The sequence below is a fragment of the Oncorhynchus mykiss genome, chromosome 23, assembly GCF_057628025.1.
Source record: "Oncorhynchus mykiss isolate SJ-2025 chromosome 23, ASM5762802v1, whole genome shotgun sequence".
Classification (NCBI taxonomy): domain Eukaryota; kingdom Metazoa; phylum Chordata; class Actinopteri; order Salmoniformes; family Salmonidae; genus Oncorhynchus; species Oncorhynchus mykiss.
In genome coordinates, this window is record NC_143044.1 from 39,000,504 (window position 1) to 39,025,000 (window position 24,497).

The 24,497-nt window shown below is 44.4% G+C and overlaps 1 protein-coding gene across 1 annotated transcript in view; it reads right to left on the reverse strand.

Annotated features, from left to right (window-relative positions):
- The window catches only part of grid2ipb (Grid2 interacting protein b), a 56,314-nt gene that overhangs the window by 7,113 nt on the left and 24,704 nt on the right, over positions 1-24,497 (reverse strand). The window contains exons 7-16 of the mRNA XM_090217451.1: positions 12,993-13,096; positions 10,995-11,064; positions 9,946-10,269; positions 5,818-5,969; positions 5,303-5,443; positions 4,355-4,452; positions 3,837-4,014; positions 3,252-3,571; positions 218-1,096; positions 30-117 (exon numbers count right to left, since the gene is read on the reverse strand). Of these exons, the coding sequence (XP_090073577.1) occupies positions 30-117; positions 218-1,096; positions 3,252-3,571; positions 3,837-4,014; positions 4,355-4,452; positions 5,303-5,443; positions 5,818-5,969; positions 9,946-10,269; positions 10,995-11,064; positions 12,993-13,096 (2,354 nt within the window). The remainder of the gene's footprint in view (positions 1-29; positions 118-217; positions 1,097-3,251; positions 3,572-3,836; positions 4,015-4,354; positions 4,453-5,302; positions 5,444-5,817; positions 5,970-9,945; positions 10,270-10,994; positions 11,065-12,992; positions 13,097-24,497) is intronic.

A 24,497-nucleotide genomic window follows, 5' to 3' on the forward strand; every position in this document is an offset into this window, starting at 1 on the left:
TTGATGAAGAGATCAGAATAAAAACTTACTGGAACTCCGTTGGGTACCAAAATGCATCTCTAGATCGAGATACTTCACCATGTCACTCAGTTTGTCATAGTCGGGGTCCTCTCCAAGCTAAAGCAGACAAAGTATCTCACCTGTCAATACATTTCTTAACAACAACAAACAGTACTGATTCCAGGTTCAGGGTTAGTACAATAGACTCAACACATGCCTGTCCCCAGATGGTTCCCTCAGAGTTCTCCACCTGCTCCCAGCGCAGTCTCTTCACACTCATGTGGTTGGTGTCCCCAGCACAGGGACTGGAATTGGGCAGCGGAGGCGGTTCGCAGGGGGGCGGCAGTGGTGGAGGGGGTGGTGGGGGGACCTTGTGTTTCTGGAGTTCTGACACTGAGATGGGGGTCTCATAGGTCTGTGAGTGAGGGGGCTGGGGAGGGTGACTTTGGGGCTGGGACAGGTGAGGGGCTTTAGGGGGAAGGCTGTGGCTCAGCTGGGGCTGGTAGGGCTGGTGGTGAAGCTGGTGGTGCCTCTGGAGGGCGAGCTGGCTTTGCCTGTTGGGCTGAGGGGAGGGCTGGGGACACAGGATGGGCTGGGTCAGGGGCTGAGGCTGGCTGGCCTGGCGGGGCAGGTTCCTGGGGCGAGAGGGCTGGGGAGAGTAGCGAGGGCCCAGGGGGAGAGTCATCTGAGTAGCCTGGTGGTGGACACAGCCCTGTAGCTCATCTCTGGTTGGCAGCACCTTGTGTAGGGACGGCCTGTTGTACATGAAGGCCCGTGGAGGAGGCGGGGGAGGGGGGATGATGGGGTGCTGCGGCTGGAAGGACATGCGCGCCCGGGGGATGTGTTCGGGGGAGAAGTGGGAGAGGACAGGGGTAATGGGGAGGGGGTCGGAGAAGCCGAAGGGTGGCGGGGGTAAGGGGGTGGGCAAGGGCGGTGGTGGCGGGGCGCTCTGCGGGGGTGGGGGGATGGGGATGTGTTCTGACCCGGAGGAGTAGGTGAGGGAGGTGGCCTCATCGTTGCTGCTGATGTCCTCACTGCTGGCACTGCTCAGCTGGCGGGGGAGGTAGCTCACCTCCTGCTCATCCTGGAAACTCATCTGGACACAGCAGATAATCATCAGTCTCACACCTTCTAATCAGACTCACCATGTCATCTATTTTACATCTTGTAACCATTCTTCAGACACACCTTATAATCAACCTTCATTGTACAGCGATAATGCATGTAATAATTTCCTATTCATATGCACTGCTTTTCTTCAGAAACCATGGAAACCATCCCCATAAATATCTGTTCACGCAATAACAACTACATTTACTGTACCGTCTGTATCATGTTAGTAAACATCAGAATTCTTATACTGTACTGTAGATAATTGAATAACTTGTTGGACATTACTGTTTCTGCACTCAATGAATTTGATCTGGTACACTTAAAAAAATGCTGGGTTAATAACCACCCAGTGCTGGGTAAATAGTGGACAGAACACATGTTGGGTCATATTTGGGTGATCATGTTATTTTCAGTGGGTGTGGCCTATTGGTGGCTGGGCTTGCAGATAGGTATTCTTAGCCACCCGTGATAGTAAATATTGTTCCTGTTCATCATGTTAAGTTTGTACACTGCAAATATGTCACGATTGTTATAAGGAGTGGACCAAGATGCTGCGTGGTATGTTTCCATACTTTATTTTGGAATAGAAAACTTTAAAGAACAAAACAAAAAAACGAGCAAACGCCGATGCCCAGTCTAAGCACGGCGTCCAGTCCAGCTCCAAGGCCAGAGTCTTCTTCGACGTTGGTGCCAAGTCCAGGCATAGCGTCCAGTCCCGCTCCATGGGGGGAGCTTTCCCCTGCGCCTAGGTCCAGTCCAGGCACAGTGTTCAGCCTGGGTCCATGGCTGGACACAACATATACTGAGTGTACAAAACATTAAGGACACCTGCTCTTTCCATAACATAGACTGTTTCTGTACAGCACTTTGTGACATCGGCTGATGTAAAAAGGGCTTTATAAATACATTTGATGATGAGCGGGTACTGCGTCCCGGGGGGGGGGGGGGGGGGGGGGGGTACTGTCACGTCCTGACCATAGAAAACCTGTATTTTCTATGGTAGAGTAGGTCAGGGCGTGACTAGGGTTTTTTGTTCTAGTTTATATTTTCTGAAGTTCTAGGTTTGATTTTCTATGTTGGTGATTTGTATGATTCCCAATTAGAGGCAGCTGGTTATCGTTGTCTCTAATTGGGGATCATATTTAAGTAGCATTTTTCCACCTGTGGGTTATGGGATATTGTTTATATTTAGTTGCCTGTTAGCACAGCATTGTCGTCATGGTTCGTTTATTCTTTATTGTTTTGTAATTGCTTAAGTTTCACTTTATAAATTAAAAGTATGTGGAACTCTACGTACGCTGCACCTTGGTCCGACCATCATTATTACGAACATCGTGATAAAATTAAAATGTTCCTTCAATAACTTTGCTAATTAGATATTTTAATATAATGTAAAAACATTATTATTTCAATATTATAACGTGGTAACTCTCCCTACATTGGGATATGGTTATAGGCATATCATACTCTTGTGTAAGAGTACAAAAGGCTCAGTGCTCAACCTTAACATGTGATGACAATACTGTACAACACAACATGAACCGGAATGATATTTACTCTCATGGGTGGCCAAAAATAACTATTTGAAAGCCTCACCCACTAAGCCACACCTCTAGTCTTCAGATCTGACCTGGTGGGTCATGGCTCAATGACCCAGCATCAACAACCCAACTAAGTGACATAAACTGGCTGTGTCACAATAATCTAATGTGTGTTCTGTTCAATATGTATTTTTTTCTGCTTTTTTTGTGTGTTTGGGCCCACAGTGGCTCTCTCACCTCCTCATAGTGCCCATCTCTTCATATACTGTCTCCATCTCTCACCTCCTCATAGTGACTATCTCTTCATGTACTGTCTCCGTCTCTCACCCCCTCATAGTGACTATCTCTTCATGTACTGTCTCCGTCTCTCACCCCCTCATAGTGACTATCTCTTCATGTACTGTCTCCGTCTCTCACCCCCTCATAGTGACTATCTCTTCATGTACTGTCTCCGTCTCTCACCCCCTCATAGTGACTATCTCTTCATGTACTGTCTCCGTCTCTCACCCCCTCATAGTGACTATCTCTTCATGTACTGTCTCCGTCTCTCACCCCCTCATAGTGACTATCTCTTCATGTACTGTCTCCGTCTCTCACCTCCTCATAGTCATTCTCTCCAGGGAGGAAGTCTTCCACCAGAGTGACACGGTGTCCCAGCTGTTCGCTCAGAGCGTCCAGGAACTTGTCAGTGTCCCTGCTCCGGGGGGGTCTGGAGAAGGTGAAAAGCTTCCTGCGTCTGGACAGGGGGCTGGTGGGGTCGTCAGAGTTCTGGGGGGATGGAGGCGGGCTCTCCAGGCTCACATAGGGGTTGGAGTCAGCGCTGCCCGGAGAGGGGATGGTTCCCCCGTGGTAGAACTCATACAGAGGGTCGGGAAGAGGTTCCTTCCATGTCAGAGACAGACCTGATTTACGGTTCCCTGAGGAGGGGAAAAGAAACGCTCCATTATTTCAAAGATGTCTAACAGTGGACTTTGTGACTAAATAAGTATCTTTAAACTTTGTGACTAAATACGTCTCTTTAAACAAAATGGGTTCCATCTTAAATTATCTTATTTGTCATCCTTGAAGTCAGTATGAATGACAACATTTATGACAATGTTATTGTTATCTTTACAATTGACGGACCATTGGCTTCAAGTGGTTGCCGTGTCGACAGTGTGTGTGTGTGTATGTCTGTGTTACCTGTGCTACCTTGACTGAGAGAGGAGCGAGCTGGAGACTGGCCATAGGCGTCAGTCTGTCCCAGCTCCTCTCGGTCAGGCTGGGTCAGTGGAGAGCAGCGACTGTGATTCTGCTGCATGGCCTTCACGGCACTCTTCCCTGTGAACACACTCTCCAGTTCCGTGTACACTCCTGACATCTAGGGGTCGTAGGTGTGAGCAGGCCGTTAGCACAAAGCACTGGGAACTCTTTATCACAAGGTCTGCTTATAAACACTTTATGAATCATAACTAGATAGTTTGTTAACCATTATTTACCTTGAGTAAAAATCCTAAACAACATGCCTCCTATTTGTCTTGCTTTAAACGTTAACATAACTATATTAATGTTTTCAGACGGTTCATGAGCTGACGTCCAGATAAAGTGATTCCAAAAGCACTGGTAAAAGCATCTTTATAAAAAGCTGGCTCTGGCGTACACACATAACTAGCACTGCTGGCTCTATATGGCTGAGCATTGTGTTGCAGTTTTATACCCACGTGATTCAGGTCAGGGGATTCTGGGAAGGAGGTGCCGTCTCCACACTGTCTCTCTCCGGGTGTCCCACTCCCACTCCCTGGTGCAGCCACATGAATCCCTGCGTCCACATGAAGGACAGGGACAAGCATTCATGATCATCCTCCTCCTCTCAGGCCCAGAGAGGAGGGGAGACAGCAGGAGACAGCAGGAAGCATCAGAATGTAGTTAACAGCATGGAGAAGCAACAGAGACTGATAACTGTGGTCTGGATCCTAACTTGAGATCTACTGTACGCTACACCCCGTAACTTGAATTTCTGCACAAATCTCCCATTGGCGTCAATGTGTAGTTTGTGCTAAATTCCAAGTTACTGTATACATTTCTCAAGTTAAGATTTGGCCCTATGAGAGTATAGATGGGATAAATGCAATGCTAGGCTTGGATATACACTGGGTATACCAAACATCAGGGACACCTTCCTAATATTGAGTTGCACCCCACAGTCTTGTCAAGTTGACTGGATGTCCTTTGGGTGGTGGGCCATTCTTGATACACACGGGAAACTGTTGAACGTGAAAACCCAAGCAGCGTTGCCATTCTTGACACAAACCGGTGCACCCGGCACCTACTACCATACCTCATTCAAAGGCACTTAAATATTTTGTATTGCCCATTCGCCTCTGAATGGCACACATTCACAATCCATGTCTCAATTGTCTCAAGGCTTAAAAATCCTTCTTTAACCTGTCTCCTCCCCATCTACACTGATTGCGACATCAATAAGGGATCATAGCTTTCACCTAGATTCACCTGGCCAGTCTATGTCATAGAAAAAGCAGGTGTTCCTAGTGTTCTGTATATTCAGTGTATGCTCTCTGTTAACAGCAGCAGGTGAACCATCAGTCCAGGAGTGAATGGTTGAGAGGAAACCCTTCCAATTAAGGATAAGGAGCCGATCAGTTTAGTACCCATTCCCAGGTGTGTTCTGATGATGCAGTCATCAGAGCTCCTCTCCCGTACGGTGCCTCTGTAGGAGGTGCCTGACACACGCACTGAGCTGCTCCTCCTATGGTGCTCCTGTCCTGCACCTGGCTCTGGCTCTGTTGCTGCTACACACACACACACACACACACACACACACACACACACACACACACACACACACACAAACAGAAAGAGAGAGTTGAATTAGAAAGAATTAGAATGACAAAAGGAAACATCTCAGAATATCCCAAACACCCACTGAACAATAAACATATCCTCTAGTCGTCAGTTCTTGTCATGGTAATATCTAGCTGTCTTAGCCTTGTCTCTCAAGATGAAAAGCAATCACCCACTTTGGAAGAGAAGACAAACGATTATGCAAATCTAAACCATTGAGAGCATAACCAGACCAAGACCCTACCTCTAACTCAACTCACTCACCCACAACAGACCTATTCCAAGCAGGCAGAGAGATGTGGCTAACGGCTAGCTGACCCACCTGCAGTCTTAAAACCAAGGAAGCGTGAAATCTTGCTCTGACAGTGTTCCTGCTCCTCGTAGGTCAACAGCTGGTAGATGAACTGCCAGATCACCTGCTTGGCTGGAGTGTCCAACACCGGGAACACATCAACAATCAGGGTGTCCACGTTCCTGAACATATACAGTGGGGCAAAAAAGTATTTAGTCAGCCACCAATTGTGCAAGTTCTCCCACTTAAAAAGATGAGCGAGGCCTGTAATTTTCATCATAGGTACACTTCAACTATGACAGACAAAATGAGAAAACAAAAATCCAGAAAATCACATTGTAAGATTTTTTATGAATTTATTTGCAAATTATGGTGGAAAATAAGTATTTGGTCAATAACAAAAGTTTATCTCAATACTTTGTTATATACACTTTGTTGGCAATGACAGAGGTCAAACATTTTCTGTAAGTCTTCACAAGGTTTTCACACACTGTTGCTGGTATTTTGGCCCATTCCTCCATGCAGATCTCCTCTAGAGCAGTGATGTTTTGGGGCTGTTGCTGGGCAACACGGACTTTCAACTCCCTCCAAAGATTTTCTATGGGGTTGAGATCTGGAGACTGGCTAGTCCACTCCAGGACCTTGAAATGCTTCTTACGAAGCCACTCCTTCGTTGCCCGGGCGGTGTGTTTGGGATCATTGTCATGCTGAAAGACCCAGCCACGTTTCATCTTCAATGCCCTTGCTGATGGAAGGAGGTTTTCACTCAAAATCTCACGATACATGGCCCCATTCATTCTTTCCTTTACACGGATCAGTCGTCCTGGTCCCTTTGCAGAAAAACAGCCCCAAAGCATGATGTTTCCACCCCCATGCTTCACAGTAGGTATGGTGTTCTTTGGATGCAACTCAGCATTCTTTGTCCTCCAAACACGACGAGTTGAGTTTTGACCAAAAAGTTCTATTTTGGTTTCATCTGACCAAATGACATTCTCTCAATCTTCTTCTGGATCATCCAAATACTCTCTAGCAAACTTCAGACGGGCCTGGACATGTACTGGCTTAAGTAGGGGGACACGTCTGGCACTGCAGGATTTGAGTCCCTGGCGGCGTAGTGTGTTACTGATGGTAGGCTTTGTTACTTTGGTCCCAGCTCTCTGCAGGTCATTGACTAGGTCCCCCCGTGTGGTTCTAGGATTTTTGCTCACCGTTCTTGTGATTATTTTGACCCCACGGGGTGAGATCTTGCGTGGAGCCCCAGATCGAGGGAGATTATCAGTGGTCTTGTATGTCTTCCATTTCCTAATAATTGCTCCCACTGTTGATTTCTTCAAACCAAGCTGCTTACCTATTGCAGATTCAGTCTTCCCAGCCTGGTGCAGGTCTACAATTTTGTTTCTGGTGTCCTTTGACAGCTCTTTGGTCTTGGCCATAGTGGAGTTTGGAGTGTGACTGTTTGAGGTTGTGGACAGGTGTCTTTTATACTGATAACAAGTTCAAACAGGTGCCATTAATATAGGTAACGAGTGGAGGACAGAGGAGCCTCTTAAAGAAGAAGTTACAGGTCTGTGAGAGCCAGAAATCTTGCTTGTTTGTAGGTGACCAAATACTTATTTTCCACCATAATTTGCAAATAAATTCATAAAAAATCCTACAATGTGATTTTCTGGATTTTTTTTCTCTCATTTTGTCTGTGATAGTTGAAATGTACCTATGATGAAAATTACAGGCCTCGCTCATCTTTTTAAGTGGGAGAACTTGCACAATTGGTGGCTGACTAAATACTTTTTTGCCCCACTATATATACAAGGGCAGAGCTGCCATTTTAGACACGTCTGAACATCTCAAAATCTGTCAGTTTTGTTGCTAAAATAAAAGTATTTTAAAACATGTTAAAATGAAAATAAATAAAACTGAAGCACACTGGTAATCTTGATGCTTCCAAGAACTGAATGGAACGTTTCATAAGGGTATTTTACAGGGAGGTACAAGTCATTCTATGAGATACAACTCAACTCCTATCAGTAGGCTGGAGTTGTTTTTCTTATTAAGAAAACTTGTTTTCTCCATGCACCTGGTAGCACTGTCACGATCGTAGTAAGAAGCGGACCAAAGCGCAGCGTGGTGTGAATGCATAATTTAATAGATGACAAAAAACACGAAGTAAACTGTACAAAAACAATAAACAAATAACCACCCCAACTCACGCCCTGACCATACTAAATAACGACAAAACAAAGGAAATAAAGGTCAGAACGTGACAGTACCTCGTGACAGAATCACCCACCAACCAAGGACCAAGCGGCGTGGTGACAGGCAGCGGCAGCAGGAGCAGCGCAAGGAGCGCAAGGAGGAAAGGACATGGGAGGACGAGTTGGACAGTAAAGGACCCTGGGCACAGCCAGGAGAATATCGCCACCCCAAAGAAGAGCTGGAGGCGGCGAAGGTGGAGAGGTGCTGGTATGAGGAGGCAGCATGGCGACGTGGATGGAAGCCCGAGAGTCAGCCCCAAAAATGTCTTGGGGGTGGCACACAGGAAGTGTGGCGAAGCCAGGTAGGAGACCTGCGCCAACTTCCTGTGCTTACCGGAGGGCGAGAGAGACCGGGCAGGCACCGTGTTATGCTGTGGAGCGCACGGTGTCCCCAGTGCGGGTGCATAGCCCGGTGCTGTACATACCAGCTCCTCGCATCGGCCGGGCTAGAGTGGGCATCGAGCCAGGTGCCATGAAGCCGGCTCTGCGCATCTGGTCTCCAGTGCGTCTCCTTGGGCCGGCATACATGGCACCAGCCTTACGCATGGTGTCCCCGGTTCGCCAGCACAGCCCAGTGCGGGCTATTCCACCTCGCCGCACTGGCAGGGCGACCGGGAGCATTCAACCAGGTAAGGTTGGGCAGGCTCGGTGCTCAAGAGCTCCAGTGCGCCTGCACGGCCCGGTCTATCCAGTACCACCTCCACGCACCAGCCCTCCGGTCTCCCGCCTGTCCGGCGCCGCCGGAATCATCCTTCACCCCGGCGCTGCCGGAATCTCCCATTTCTAGGGTCCCCAGTCCGAGGTCGGCAGCGAGGGTCGCCGTGTTTAGGATGCCACGGAGGCGGACAATGAGGCGGAGAAAGACTGTGTTGAAGTGGGGTCCACGTCCCGCGCCAGAGCCGCCACCGCAGACAGACGCCCACCCAGACCCTCCCCTATAGGTTCAGGTTTTGCGGCCGGAGTCTGCACCTTTGGGGGGGGGGGGGGTATTGTCACGTTCTGACCTTTATTTCCTTTGTTTTGTCGTTATTTAGTATGGTCAGGGCGTGAGTTGGGATGGGCAGTCTATGTTTGTTTTTCTATGATTTGGGGATTTCTATGTTTTGGCCTAGTATGGCTCTCAATCAGAGGCAGGTGTCATTAGTTGTCTCTGATTGAGAATCATACTTAGGTAGCCTGGGTTTCACTGTTTGTTTGTGGGTGATTGTCTATGTTAGTTGCTTGTGTCAGCACAGTTCTCATTATAGCTTCACGGTCGTTATTCGTTTATTGCTTTGTATAGTTTGTATTCAGTGTTCAGTGCTTTCTTTAATTAAAAAATCATCATGAACACATACCACGCTGCATTTTGGTCCGCTCCTTACGACGATCGTGACAAGCACGTTCAGGGGTGCGAGTTGACTTTCTCAAACATGCTAAAATAAAAGTATCAAAAGAAAATCATACTTTCGAAAAGGTTTATTGCTATTCAGTAATGTTGATAGGGAATTTGTCTTGGTGACTCTGATTCTGTTCTCTGTAAAATAACATGTATTGCTTTAGATTAGACAAGTTGACCATTATATAATGTATATCATTATATCATTTACATGTAGTGCATGTAATGAGATGTAATGAACCATATTAGGATTAAAGCATATTGTTGAAGGGTAGGTGTGTTATTTGTTAGGGACATGTCAGATCATGTAAAGATGTTTCTGTAAATCCCCTCTAGGGTAGGTAAACATCAAATCAATGTCATATTTACCCTTGATGTTTGACGCATTTCAAACAAATATATCATCCTTCCTGTCATTTGGAGAGATAAAATGCCTCTATCTCTCTCTCCCTCTTTCTCTCTCTCACTCCTTTTCCATCCTCCAAAACATACCCAACCCCCCCCCCCCTCCCACCCACACACACACACCTCTGTTGGAAGAAGGTCTCCAGGGACTTGCAGATGGTGTATCTCTCCTGCACCGTCAGGAGATGATCCAGCTGCTGGCTAAAGGTGCGACCATGGACCCTGATGCTGGGGGGTAGGATCTCAGCCACCCACTGCAGGGAGCAGAGGGGGACCGGGGAGCGGGAGCGGGACCTGGGGGCCACGGCAGGGGCAAGGCCTGTGGGAGAGTCTTCCTGGTCACTCTGGTCAGAGTGGGAGTAACCAGAGGGTCCGTCTTCCACCACCAGGGTGGGCATGGCCCCACTGCCCTGCAGCATGGACACCACCTTCTCATGGGAACAGTTTCTGAAGGCACACACAGTCACTTTCACTACTACAATCGGCAATGATGTTGTCATAGGACCAGCTCCTACAGAAAGGTATAGAGAGTTACTAACTACAGAATTCAGTAGTGCGCTCTACTACTCACCATGTAAATCCTAGTATTACATGGTTACTAGGGTGGTATAATGAAGTATTTGTGGGTTGATACTGTGGGTGATATTGTGCTATGGGCGATGATTCCACCCAGGCTGTGTTCACTCCTACACTTCATGTTCAGAATCAAATGGAATAATAAGGACATTAAAGGGTGTGAAAGGACTTCCTACAGTCATTTTCTCAAATTCCATTCTACACACACATCCATGCATCTGTGTGAGCACAGACACACACCAGTCCACTTACCATATATCCTGATTCCTAGTCACCTTACCCCTATACATATCTACCTCTATCACTGCAGTATCCCTGCACATTGTAAATATGCTACTGGAACTGACCCTGTATATATTATACTTACTTACTTACTTTATCGTGTTCTTCTTATTTCTTCTTTTTTATATCTTGTTTATTTTTGTTCTACTTTGTTATTTTTAGTTTTACATTGTTATTGATAACTGCATTGTTGGGGTTAATGCAAGGAAGGCATTTCCCTGTACTTGTGCATGTGACATTAAAACCTGAAACTCATCATGTTGACTCACTGTCCTGTGTGCATCTTAAGGTAAAGCTATAACAGGTTTATGTACCTCATGTCCAGCCCATTGAGGAAAAGGATGCGGTCGCCCGGTTTGAGACCACAGTCTTCAGCGGGGCTGTCTGAAGAGACAGAGGGGAATGAGAGTCAGATAGACAGGGGATGAGAGCCAGAGAGACAGGGGAATGAGAGTCAGAGAGACGGGATGAGAGCCAGAGAGTCAGATAGACAGGGGATGAGAGCCAGAGAGACAGGGGGATGAGAGCCAGAGAGACAGGGGAATGAGAGTCAGAGAGACAGGGGGATGAGAGTCAGAGAGACAGGGGAATGAGAGTCAGAGAGACAGGGGGATGAGAGTCAGAGATACAGGGGGATGAGAGTCAGAGAGACAGGGGGGTGAGAGTCAGAGAGACAGGGGAATGAAAGTCAGAGAGACAGGGGAATGAGAGTCAGAGAGACAGGGGGATGAGAGTCAGAGAGACAGGGGGATGAGAGTCAGAGAGACAGGGGGATGAGAGTCAGAGAGACAGGGGAATGAGAGTCAGAGAGACAGGGGGATGAGAGTCAGAGAGACAGGGGAATGAAAGTCAGAGAGACAGGGGAATGAAAGTCAGAGAGACAGGGGGATGAGAGTCAGAGAGACAGGGGGATGAGAGTCAGAGAGACAGGGGGATGAGAGTCAGAGAGACAAGGGAATGAGAGTCAGAGAGACAGGGGAATGAGAGTCAGAGAGACAGGGGAATGAGAGTAAGAGAGACAGGGGGATGAGAATCAGAGAGAAGACACATAACCCATATGATATGCAAAACATAACATTTATATTAGCACCATTAATCAAATCAGTATGTGGTATTTGACTGCTGTTGTTTTTATGTACCATGTTTTGTCTGATGTATTGGGTTATGCTGTTAGCCCTTTGGGAACCAATGAAGCATAATATTATCCATGTTTGGTAGGTGTACTGTACCACAGGGCCACGCAGGCTCTCTGACATGAGACAGTGGGTTCTTATGGATGCTTGTGTGGACGCCTGCCTGTACATCCCGATCTCATCTCATCCACCCACAGCAGCAGTCCTCATAAGGCCTAGCCCACTGAGTCAGTGAGTAACTTACTTCTGGCCTCTGCTCAGATCTGGAGTGGGTGAACGGCGTCATCCCCCCACACACACACACTCACTCCTCCCCCTCTTCAGCTCCGACAAAGAGGAGCATCCGGTAAACCCCCTATTATAACACTCTGGTACAACCATGCATGTAAAATTACAACAGAACATCTCTCCATCACAGCAACATCCACATCAATCCATGTATTCATCCTAATCTCAATCTCTTTTAGAATTCCTGAAACTCCCCTTATCGCCTCAGACGGCCCCTTAAAAAAAAAAAAAAAACACAAAAGACTAACCTAACATAGCAGGCTTAAAATAAATGCCTGAAACTAGATCCCCTACATACGGGTCTGAAACTAGATCCCCTACATACTGGCCTGAAACTAGATCCCCTACATACTGGTCTGAAACTAGATCCCCTACATACTGGTCTGAAACTAGATCCCCTACATACTGGTCTGAAACTAGATCCTCTACATACTGGTCTGAAACTAGATCTCTTTACATTCTGGTCTGAAACTAGTTCCCCTACATACTGTCCTGAAACTAGATCCCCTACATACTGGTCTGAAACTAGATCCCCTACATACTGGTCTGAAACTAGATCCCCCACATACTGGTCTGAAACTAGATCCCCTACATACTGGTCTGAAATTAGATCCCCTACATACTGGTCTGAAACTAGACCCCTACATACTGGTCTGAAATTAGATTCCCTCCGTACTGGTCTTGACAAGAAGAAAAAAGCGTTGAGAGGGTCTCTTCTGCACTGTTCAACCAATCCAGTAAATGTGGAGGAGGAGTTAAGATGGACTGTTGCCTTGTTAACGTCCAAAAGAAGAATTCGCGTCACAGGCTCTCTTCCCATTTCCTCCAGGACAATACAGTGCTATTCAACACAGTACATAGAGAAGTGTAATGTGATGCGTCATCACTTACCTGGGATGACAGAGTCGATGCAGACAGGGGCATGGCCTCTCAGGGTGAACCCAAAACTCTTCTTCCCTCTGTAAACCCTCACTGTCCTGGGGGGAGCACGGAGGCTGAGGAAACATTAAAAAGTCTTTATTAGTTTCTGACAGATATTTGTATAAATTGTTGTAGTAGTAGAAGATATGGTTGTAACAATGTAGTTGTAATATTCAGGAACTACATTACTAACACTATTGTGTAATGATGTTTAATGTTTAATCAATGGGCTGTCAACAGCTTTCAACTGTATTTATGAAGTACCACTGGGCGTTTTATCAATGTGCTGTCAACAGCTTTCAACTGTATTTATGAAGTACCACTGGGCGTTTTATCAACGTGCTGTCAGCAGCTTTCAACTGTGTTTATGAAGTACCACTGGGCGTTTTATCAACGTGCTGTCAGCAGCTTTCAACTGTGTTTATGAAGTACCACTGGGCGTTTTATCAACGTGCTGTCAGCAGCTTTCAACTGTGTTTATGAAGTACCACTGGGCGTTTTATCAACGTGCTGTCAGCAGCTTTCAACTGTGTTTATGAAGTACCACTGGGCGTTTTATCAACGTGCTGTCAGCAGCTTTCAACTGTGTTTATGAAGTACCACTGGGCGTTTTATCAACGTGCTGTCAGCAGCTTTCAACTGTGTTTATGAAGTACCACTGGGCGTTTTATCAACGTGCTGTCAGCAGCTTTCAACTGTGTTTATGAAGTACCACTGGGCGTTTTATCAACGTGCTGTCAACAGCTTTCAACTGTGTTTATGAAGTACCCTGGGCGTTTTATCAACGTGCTGTCAACAGCTTTCAACTGTATTTATAAAGTACCACTGGGCGTTTTATCAACGCGCTGTCAACAGCTTTCAACTGTATTTATGAAGTACCACTGGCCGTTTTATCAATGTGCTGTCAACAGCTTTCAACTGTGTTTATGAAGTACCACTGGGCGTTTTAACAACGTGCTGTCAACAGCTTTCAACTGTGTTTATGAAGTACCACTGGGCGTTTTGTCAACGTGCTGTCAACAGCTGTCAACTGTATTTATGAAGTACCACTGGCCGTTTTATCAACGTGCTGTCAACAGCTTTCAACTGTGTTTATGAAGTACCACTGGGCGTTTTATCAACGTGCTGTCAACAGCTTTCAACTGTATTTATGAAGTACCACTGGCCGTTTTATCAACGTGCTGTCAACAGCTTTCAACTGTATTTATGAAGTACCACTGGGCGTTTTATCAACGTGCTGTCAACAGCTTTCAACTGTATTTATGAAGTACCACTGGGCGTTTTATCAACGTGCTGTCAACAGCTTTCAACTGTATTTATGAAGTACCACTGGCCGTTTTATCAACGTGCTGTCAACAGCTTTCAACTGTATTTATGAAGTACCACTGGGCGTTTTATCAACGTGCTGTCAACAGCTTTCAACTGTATTTATGAAGTACCACTGGGCGTTTTATCAACGTGCTGTCAACAGCTTTCAACTGTATTTATGAAGTACCACTGGGCGTTTTATCAACGTGCTGTCAACAGCTTTCAACTGTGTTTATGAAGTACCACTGGGCGTTTTATCAACGTGCTGTCAACAGCTTTCAACTGTATTTATGAAGTACCACTGGGCGTTTTATCAACGTGCTGTCAACAGCTTTCAACTGTATTTATGAAGTACCACTGGGCGTTTTATCAACGTGCTGTCAACAGCTTTCAACTGTATTTATGAAGTACCACTGGCCGTTTTATCAACGTGCTGTCAACAGCTTTCAACTGTATTTATGAAGTACCACTGGGCGTTTTATCAACGTGCTGTCAACAGCTTTCAACTGTGTTTATGAAGTACCACTGGGCGTTTTATCAACGTGCTGTCAACAGCTTTCAACTGTATTTATGAAGTACCACTGGGCGTTTTATCAACGTGCTGTCAACAGCTTTCAACTGTATTTATGAAGTACCACTGGGCGTTTTATCAATGTGCTGTCAACAGCTTTCAACTGTATTTATGAAGTACCACTGGGCGTTTTATCAATGTGCTGTCAACAGCTTTCAACTGTGTTTATGAAGTACCACTGGGCGTTTTATCAATGTGCTGTCAACAGCTTTCAACTGTATTTATGAAGTACCCTGGGCGTTTTATCAACGTGCTGTCAACAGCTTTCAACTGTATTTATGAAGTACCACTGGGCGTTTTATCAACGTGCTGTCAACAGCTTTCAACTGTATTTATGAAGTACCACTGGGTGTTTTATCAACGTGCTGTCAACAGCTTTCAACTGTGTTTATGAAGTACCACTGGCCGTTTTATCAACGTGCTGTCAACAGCTTTCAACTGTATTTATGAAGTACCACTGGGCGTTTTATCAACGTGCTGTCAACAGCTTTCAACTGTATTTATGAAGTACCACTGGGCGTTTTATCAATGTGCTGTCAACAGCTTTCAACTGTATTTATGAAGTACCACTGGGCGTTTTATCAATGTGCTGTCAACAGCTTTCAACTGTATTTATGAAGTACCACTGGGCGTTTTATCAACGTGCTGTCAACAGCTTTCAACTGTATTTATGAAGTACCACTGGGCGTTTTATCAATGTGCTGTCAACAGCTTTCAACTGTATTTATGAAGTACCACTGGGCGTTTTATCAACGTGCTGTCAACAGCTTTCAACTGTGTTTATGAAGTACCACTGGGCGTTTTATCAACGTGCTGTCAACAGCTTTCAACTGTATTTATGAAGTACCACTGGGCGTTTTATCAACGTGCTGTCAACAGCTTTCAACTGTGTTTATGAAGTACCACTGGGCGTTTTATCAACGTGCTGTCAACAGCTTTCAACTGTGTTTATGAAGTACCACTGGGCGTTTTATCAACGTGCTGTCAACAGCTTTCAACTGTATTTATGAAGTACCACTGGGCGTTTTATCAACGTGCTGTCAACAGCTTTCAACTGTGTTTATGAAGTACCACTGGGCGTTTTATCAACGTGCTGTCAACAGCTTTCAACTGTGTTTATGAAGTACCACTGGACATTTTGAATAGCGTTCTCAACAGTAACTAGCAATCAATTCATATTATTATTCCCATTTCATCTGTGTCTTATGTAACGTGAATGCAACCAAATATAAAACAATAAAAGAAAGAACCATCAACGACTGGGATGGAGATATCACAGTTGCCATGGAAACTACTCAAGGCAACATGGTAAGATATAAACAGAGGTCCATAAAGCAGAACAAGAAGCAGAGAGGAGACCGGTAAAATCCATTATTTGATCATCTTTATGCTTGTTATGTGATATGGGGACAGATGAGAAAAATTCTAATGGGGTTTTAGAGTAATAATAATAATAATAATAATGGTAATAAGAGGCACAGAGTAAGAGGGTAGGCTCAGCACTGCAAAGCACTGGATATAAGAGACTGGAGAGTTAGAAAAGGTGAAGAAAACAGATCTTTAACCTCTCTCCCCATCTAGCATTAGTACTTCTATACATCAATACCATAACCCAAGAAACAGCACAGAAGAGGAGCTGAATACTGAAAACGTGATGTGGATGATCCAATGAACAATCAATCAAATAACCTATCATCACTTGAAAATTCCATATTGAATATTACTTTACCATACTGACTTGAAACCTTATACCTCGAGAGGCAGTTTACCATAAACAATAGTGTATCAATTAGTTCCACTTGATAGAGCCTGGCAGCAGGTCAGTGAGAGATCTCGACTGTACAAGCAGGTTCCTGTCTGTCCTACATGTGATGGAGGCTATGCTAATCAGAGGCACAGCTAATCTCCTATCTAATACCATGGGCTGTCTCTTACTGTTACTGTATATGAGCTGTCAAGGTGATTACACAGGACATATCCTAATGAGCAGCATTTTGGAATAACACTGGCCATGGGCAGCGAGAAGGAGTAGGGAGGGCTGTTGGTAAAACATGGGCTGGAGTCTAGCATAAAGTATATCTGTAAAACTGTCATGGAGTGGTGTGACAATGTTAACCCTACATCCAACCTGGTCTCATTTTTTTTTTTTATTAAAAAATGTAATTGAACTTTTATTTAACTAGGCAATTCAGTTAAGAACAAATTCTTATTTACAATGACGGCCTAGGAACAGTGGATTAACTGCCTTGTTCAGGGGCAGAACAACAGATTTTGAACTTGTCATAGCATTTTGTATTATTCTGTATGTAAATCCAAGACACTCAATTTAGTATGATATGTTACGTTTCGTATGGTATGTATTAATTTAATAATCCATTTCATATGACATGCTATGAATTACAATTCATATTATATGTTACGAATTTGCAAAACATACTATATGTCACAAACTTCCAAACGTAACAAAACATTAGCTAGCTGGCTAACGTTAGCTAGGCTAGAGGTTAGGGTTAGGGGTTAGGGTTAAGGTTAGTGTTAAGTTTAGGAGTTAGGTTAAAGGGTTAAGGTTAGGGGAAGGGTTAGCTAAAAGGGTTAAGGTTAGGGTTAGAGTTAGGGGAAGTGTTAGATAAAAGGGTTAGCAATAGGAGAAGGGTTAGCTAACATGCTAAGTAGTTGCAAAGTACCTAAAGAGTAGTAAGAAGTTGAAAAATGGCTAATTAGATAAAATGCTAAAGTTGTCTGTGATGAGATTTGAACTCGTGCTAGACGTTTGTGTTATACATCAACTCATCCACCCTGACCAACCACCGTACTTTTGTTTTTTGCTTGTCTTATGTAACAATACCAAACGTAACATATCATACTAATTTGAGTGTCAAAGATTTACATTTACTATGTTACGTCTAGTCAATGAGACCAGGCTGCTACAGCAGATAAACTGAGCTACTGTATGGCTTAGAGCTGAGCATACTGTATGTACTTGTATTTGTATTTATTATGGATCCCCATTAGCAATTCTTCCTGGGGTCCGGCAAAATTAAGGCAGTTATACCATTTTAAAAACATTACAAGACTGCCCTTACAAGATTTCACAACACAGTAAGTGTGTGCCCTCAGGTCCCTACTCCACTACCACATATCTACAACACAAAATCTATGTGTACGTGTATGTATAGTGTGTATGTTATCATGTGTGTGTCTGCATGTGTCTGTGCCTATGTTTGTGTTGCTTCACAGTCCACGCTGTTCCATAAGGTGCATTTCTATCCGTTTCGTAAATCAAATTTTACTGCTTGCATCACCTGATGTGGAATTGAGTTACATATAGTCATTGCTCTATGTAGTACTGTGAAGAGTCTTGTGGAGTATGCATGGGTGTCTGAGGTGTGTGCTAGTCGTTTAAACAGACAGCTCGTGCTTTCAACATATAAATACCTCTCACAAATGCAAGTAGGGATGAAGTCAATCCCTCCTCCACTTTGAACCAGGAGAGATTGACATGCATATTATTAATGTTATCTCGCTTTGTACATCCAAGAGTCAGCCGTGGTGCCCTGTTCTGAGCCAATTGGAATTTTCCTAAATCCCTCTTTGTGGGACCTGACCACAAAACTGAACAGTAGTCCAGGTGCAACAAAACAAGAGCCTGTAGGACCTGCCTTGCCGATAGTACTGTTAAGAAGGTAGAGTAGTGTTTTATTATGGACAGACTGCTCCCTATCTTAGCTACTGTTGTGTCAATATGTTTTGACTATGACAGTTTACCATCCAGGGTTACTCCAAGCAGTTTAATCACCTCAACTTGCTCAATTTCCACATTATTTATTACAATATTAAGTTGAGGTTTAGGGTTTAGTGAATGATTTGTCCCAAATACAATACTTGTATTTTTAGAAATATTTAGGACTAACTAATACCTTGCCACCCATTCTGAAACGAACTGCAGCTCTTTGTTAAGTGTTTCAGTCATTTCAGTCTGTAGTAGCTGACGTGTATAGTGTTGAGTCATCCACATACATAAACACACTGGCTTTACTCAAACACAATATAACACACACACTACCGGTCAAACGTTTTAGAACACCTACAATAAAAAAAAATGTTTATTTAACTAGGCAAGTCAGTTAAGAACAAATTCTTATTTACAATGACGGCCTACCCCTGCCAAACCCGGACGACGCTGGGCCAGTTGTGCGATCATGGCCAAATGTGATCCAATCATGGCCAGATATGATACAGCCTGGATTTGAACCAGGTTACTGTAGTGACGCCTCTTGCACTGAGACTGCTGTGCCACTCGGGAGCCCCATTCAAGGGTTTTTGTTTATGTTTACTATTTTCTACATTGTAGAATAATAGTGAAGACATCAAAACTATGAAATAACATATGGAATCATGTTGTAACCAAAAAAGTGTTGAACAAATCAACATTTATTCAAATAGCCACCCTTTGCCTTGATGACAGCTTTGCACACTCTTGGCATTCTCTCAACCAGCTTCATCTGGAATGCTTTTCCAACAGTCTTGAAGGAGTTCCCACATATGCTGAGCACTTGTTGGCTGCTTTTCCTTCACTCTGCGGTCTGACTCATCCCAAACCATCTCAATTTGGTTAAGGTCGGGTGATTGTGGAGGCCAGGTCATCTGATGCAACACTCCATCACTCTGCTTATTGGTAAAATAGCCCTTACACAGCCTGGAGGTGTGTTGGGTCATTGTCCTGTTGAAAAACAAATGATAGTCCCACTAAGCCCAAACCAGATGGGAGGGCGTATCGCTGCAGAATGCTGTGTGTGCCTTGAATTCTAAATAAATCACTGACAGTGTCACCAGCAAAGCACCCCCACACCATAACACCTCCACCTCCATGCTTTACGGTGGGAAATACACATGCAGAGGTCATCCGTTCAACCACACCACTTCTCACAAAGACACAGCGATGAAACAAAAAATCTCCAATTTGGACTCCAGACCAAAGGTGTAACGATGTGCACTGAGAGTCGGGAAGCAAGTTCAGGGAGTGAGTGTTTTAATAAACAAACGCAACATAATACAAAGAGACACGAACAACGCACAGACATGAAACTGAAACAGAAACAATAACGCCTGGGGAAGGAAACATAGGCAGTGACATTCAGGGAAGTGATGGAGTCCAGGTGAGTCTGATGATGCGCAGGTGCACGTAACAATGGGGACAGGTTTGCGCCACAATGAGCAGCCTGGTGACCTAGAAGCCAGAGAGGGAGAACAAGTGACAAAAGGACACATTTCCACCGGTTTAATGTCCATTGCTAATTTTTCTTGGCCTAAGCAAGTCTCTTCTTGTTATTGGTGTCCTTTAGTAGTGGTTTCTTTGCAACAATTCGACCATGAAGGCTTGATTCATAAAGTCTCCTCTGAACAGTTGATGTAGAGATGTGTCTGTTACTTGAACTCTGTGAAGCATTTATTTGCGCTTACATTTCTGAGGCTGGTGACTACAATGAACTTATCCTCTGCAGCAGAGGTAACTCTGCGTCTCCCTTTCCTGTGGCGGTCCTCATGAGAGCCAGTTTCATCATAGCGCTTGATGTTTTTTGTGACTGCACTTGAAGAAACTTGAAGAAACTTTTTTACTAGGGGATGTTAACATGCTGATTGGTTGGCTATTTGAGCCAGTAAAGGGGGCTTTACTATTCTTAGGTAGCGGAATGACTTTTTCCCACCCCCAGGCCTGAGGGCACACAATTTCTAGTAGGCTTAAATCGAAGATATGGCAAATAGGTGTGGCAATATCTTCCACTATTATCCTCAGTAATTTTCCATTCAAGTTGTCAGACCCCAGTGGCTTGACATTGTTGACAGACAACAACAATTCTTTCACCTTTTCCACACTCACTTTACAGAACTCTGAATTATAATGCTTGTCTTTCATAATTTGGTCAGATATACTTGGATGTGTAGTGTCAGCGTTTGTTGCTGGCATGTCATGCCTAAGTTTGCTAATCTTGCCAATGAAAAAATAGTAGTTGGCAATATCAGTCAGTTTTGTGATGAATGAGCCATCTGATTCAATGAATGATTAAGCTGAGTTTGCCTATTTTCCCAAAATGTAATTTAAGGTTAGGCAGATGAACCTGTAGCCATATTACTTCAACAGTATTTAACATGAGAAGCTTTACAGGAATGTGGTTCTGAATATAGACCGCAACACCGCCCCCATTGACATTTCTGTCTTTTCGGTAGATGTTATAACCATGTATTGCTATCGCTGTATCATCAAAGGTATTATCTAAGTGAGTTTCAGAGATAGTCAGAATATGAATGTCATCTGTTACTAGCAAGTTATTAATGTCATGAACCTTGTTTCTTAAACAACATGTGTTAACGTGGGCTATGTTGAACACTTTTCTGGGATGCTTGCTTGTTTTCATTGCTTTACTGGGAAGCTTAGCCAAAGTAGATATTCTCATGTTATTTATGTTAGTGCAGGGTGAGCTGCACACAGTGGACTTCCTACTAGGGCACACTGCCTCAGGAATAACAGCATGAATCTGGTTCATAGGTACATGATTGCTGCATACAATGGCAGCAGGATCAGCAGAGGCATTCAGGGAAGTTACAGGAACATAAATTAGGTCATTACGTTGTGTCTACCAACGCCCCTGGTATAATGTCTATTTGCTAAAGCCTTATGACAAGTCAGCGACACAATGGTAGGGATTAACTGAGCTGGGCTTGGGTCATTGATAAGTCATTGTCTCAACACAACCTTATAATGTTGTGAGAGGATCCAGGAACCCAAATGATTTGGGTGGATCCCATCCTCCTTATAAAATATGCTTTGTTTCCAAAAGTTATCAAAACTGGCAAAAAAAGTTACACCCATTGAGCTGCAATAATCATGTAGCCAGTTGTGAAGATAAAGAATACTGCTAAAGCGTTCACTGCCACGATTCAGAGAGGGCACAGGGCCAGATTGGATGTGTCTTTAATTAGTGTCTAGCAAAGAGTCAATCAGCTCTTTAAAATCCAGTTTCAACTGTTCAGAGCTGCCCTTCATAATGTCATTAAAAGCCACATGGACTACGATAGAATTGATTTCCATGTCCTGCTATAGCACATTCACGAGCAGTTTAGTAATGTGATTTACTCAATCTCAGGAATAGGACATTGTTTTGCACCAGGAACAGTCACATTTCTTACCATGGAGCTGCCTAAAATCACGGCTGGCGAGAAGGACAAGAAAATCTGCCCCCTCCTTCGCTTCACAAGATTCGGGGAACCCTTTAAGGACAGGCGAGAGGCAGGATAACTTCAGCACGTAACTCCCGGCGCCTGGTGCAGGCCTACGACAGATAGAGAATCCCCACTAGATCCAGAGCAGAGATGGAAGGTTGCCGACATTGAATTCAAAATCGTAGGGGAAGGAGTAGGAGTAGGACACAGGAACCCCCAGCGACGAAGGTGCAGGAAGATCAGGCTCCAGGATGGTGAAACTATTCGCTGTTTTTATCCGCACCGGGCCTCTCGTTGGGAGTGTAGACTGCTTTGTGGGAGGCCGCTGCCTTTAGCTTCCACGGCTCGTGACATGCGACCATCTTTGATTGCCATACTCCTCTTGCTGTGCTCCTTCGACTCCTCTATCATATGGGGGAGGAGAGGTAGGAGATGGCTCCCCTGGCGAATGAACTCTGTGCAACCCCAACCAGTCAGATAACAACAAACAACAAGAAGGACATGCATCCAATAAGTGCGAACGCCGTCCAACCACTGGCGGAGAAAAGGTAAACATTTCACGACTTGCGCGATCAAGGAAGCCACCTCAAGCCTATAATCCTTGGCAAGCAAACAATAGCCGTATTGGAACTCTGAGTGATCCAGTTTGCCCTGAAACAAAGCGTAGTAGATACAGCTCCTACAGCGCTGGAACCATTCATTTACTTCTCCAGACAAGAGGGCTCCATTGCAAAACTCATCTGGGACAACCTTTGTTAGCTTGATGACTAGCCGCTTAGCTAGGTTAGCATGGTATTTATATTCAACAAAAATAACCAACCGAGTGTTTCCAGCATGGCTACTGTATGTCTTAGAGCTGAGCCTACTGTATGTCTTAGAGCTGAGCCTACTGTATGTCTTAGAGCTGAGCCTACTGTATGTCTTAGAGCTGAGCCTACTGTATGTCTTAGAGCTGAGCCTACTGTATGTCTTAGAGCTGAGCCTACTGTATGTCTTAGGCCAATTGACATAATTTGAGTAAATTGGAGGTGTACCTGTGGATGTATTTCAAGGCCTACCTTCAAACTCAGGGCCTCTTTGCTTGACATCATGGGAAAATCAAAGGAAATCATCCAAGACTTCAGAAAAATATTGTAGACCTCCACAAGTCTGGTTCATCCTTGGTAGCAATTTCCAAACGCCTGAAGGTACCACATTCATCTGTACAAAGAATAGTACGCAAGTATAACACCATGGGACCACGCAGCCGTCATACCGCTCAGGAAGGATACGCGTTCTGTCTCTTAGAGATGAACGTACTTTGGTGCGAAAAGTGCAAATCAATCCCAGAACAACAGCAAAGGACCTTGTGAAGATGCTGGAGGAAACAGGTACAAAAGTGTCTATATCCACAGTAAAACGAGTCCTATATCGACATAACCTGAAAAGCTGCTCAGCAAGGAAGAAGCCACTACTCCAAAACAACTCCGAAGCCACTGCTAAAAAAGCCAGACTACGGTTTGCAACTGCACATGGGGACAGAGATCATACTTTTTGGGGAAATGTCCTCTTGTCTGATGAAACAAAAATAGAACTGTTTGGCCATGATGACCATCATTATGTTTGGAGGAAAAAGAGGGGAGCTTGCAAGCCGAAGAACACCATCCCAACTGTGAAGCACGGGGGTGGCAGCATCATGTTGTGAGGGTGCTTTGCTGCAGGAGGGACTGGTGCACTTCACAAAATAGATGGCATCATGAGGAAAGACAATTATGTGGATATATTGAAGCAACATCTCAAGACATCAGTCAGGAAGTTAAAGCCTGGTCACAAATGGGCCTTCCAAATGGACAATGACACCATGCATACTTCCACAGTTGTGGCAAAATGGCTTAAGGACAACAATGTCATGGTATTGGAGTGGCCATCACGAAGCTCTGACCTCAGTCCTATAGAAAATGTGTGGGCAGAACTGGAAAAGTGTGGGCGAGCAAGGACGCCTACAAACCTGAAGGCTTCCCAAAACGTTTGACCGAAGTTAACAATTTAAAGGCAATGCTACCAAATACTAATATAATGTATGTAAACCTCTGACCCACTGGGAATGTGATGAAAGAAATAAAAGCTGAAATAAATCATTCTCTCTCTCTACTATTATTCTGACATTTCACATTCTGAAAATAAAGTGGTGATCCTAACTGACCCAAGACAGGGAATTTTTACTCGGATTAAATGTCAGGAATTGTGAAAAACTGAGTTAAAATGTATTTGGCTAAGGTGTATGTAGAATACTGACTTCAACTGTATATATATATATATATATATATATATATATATATATATATATATATATATATATATATATATATATTCATTCAGTGATTATATATATTCATTTA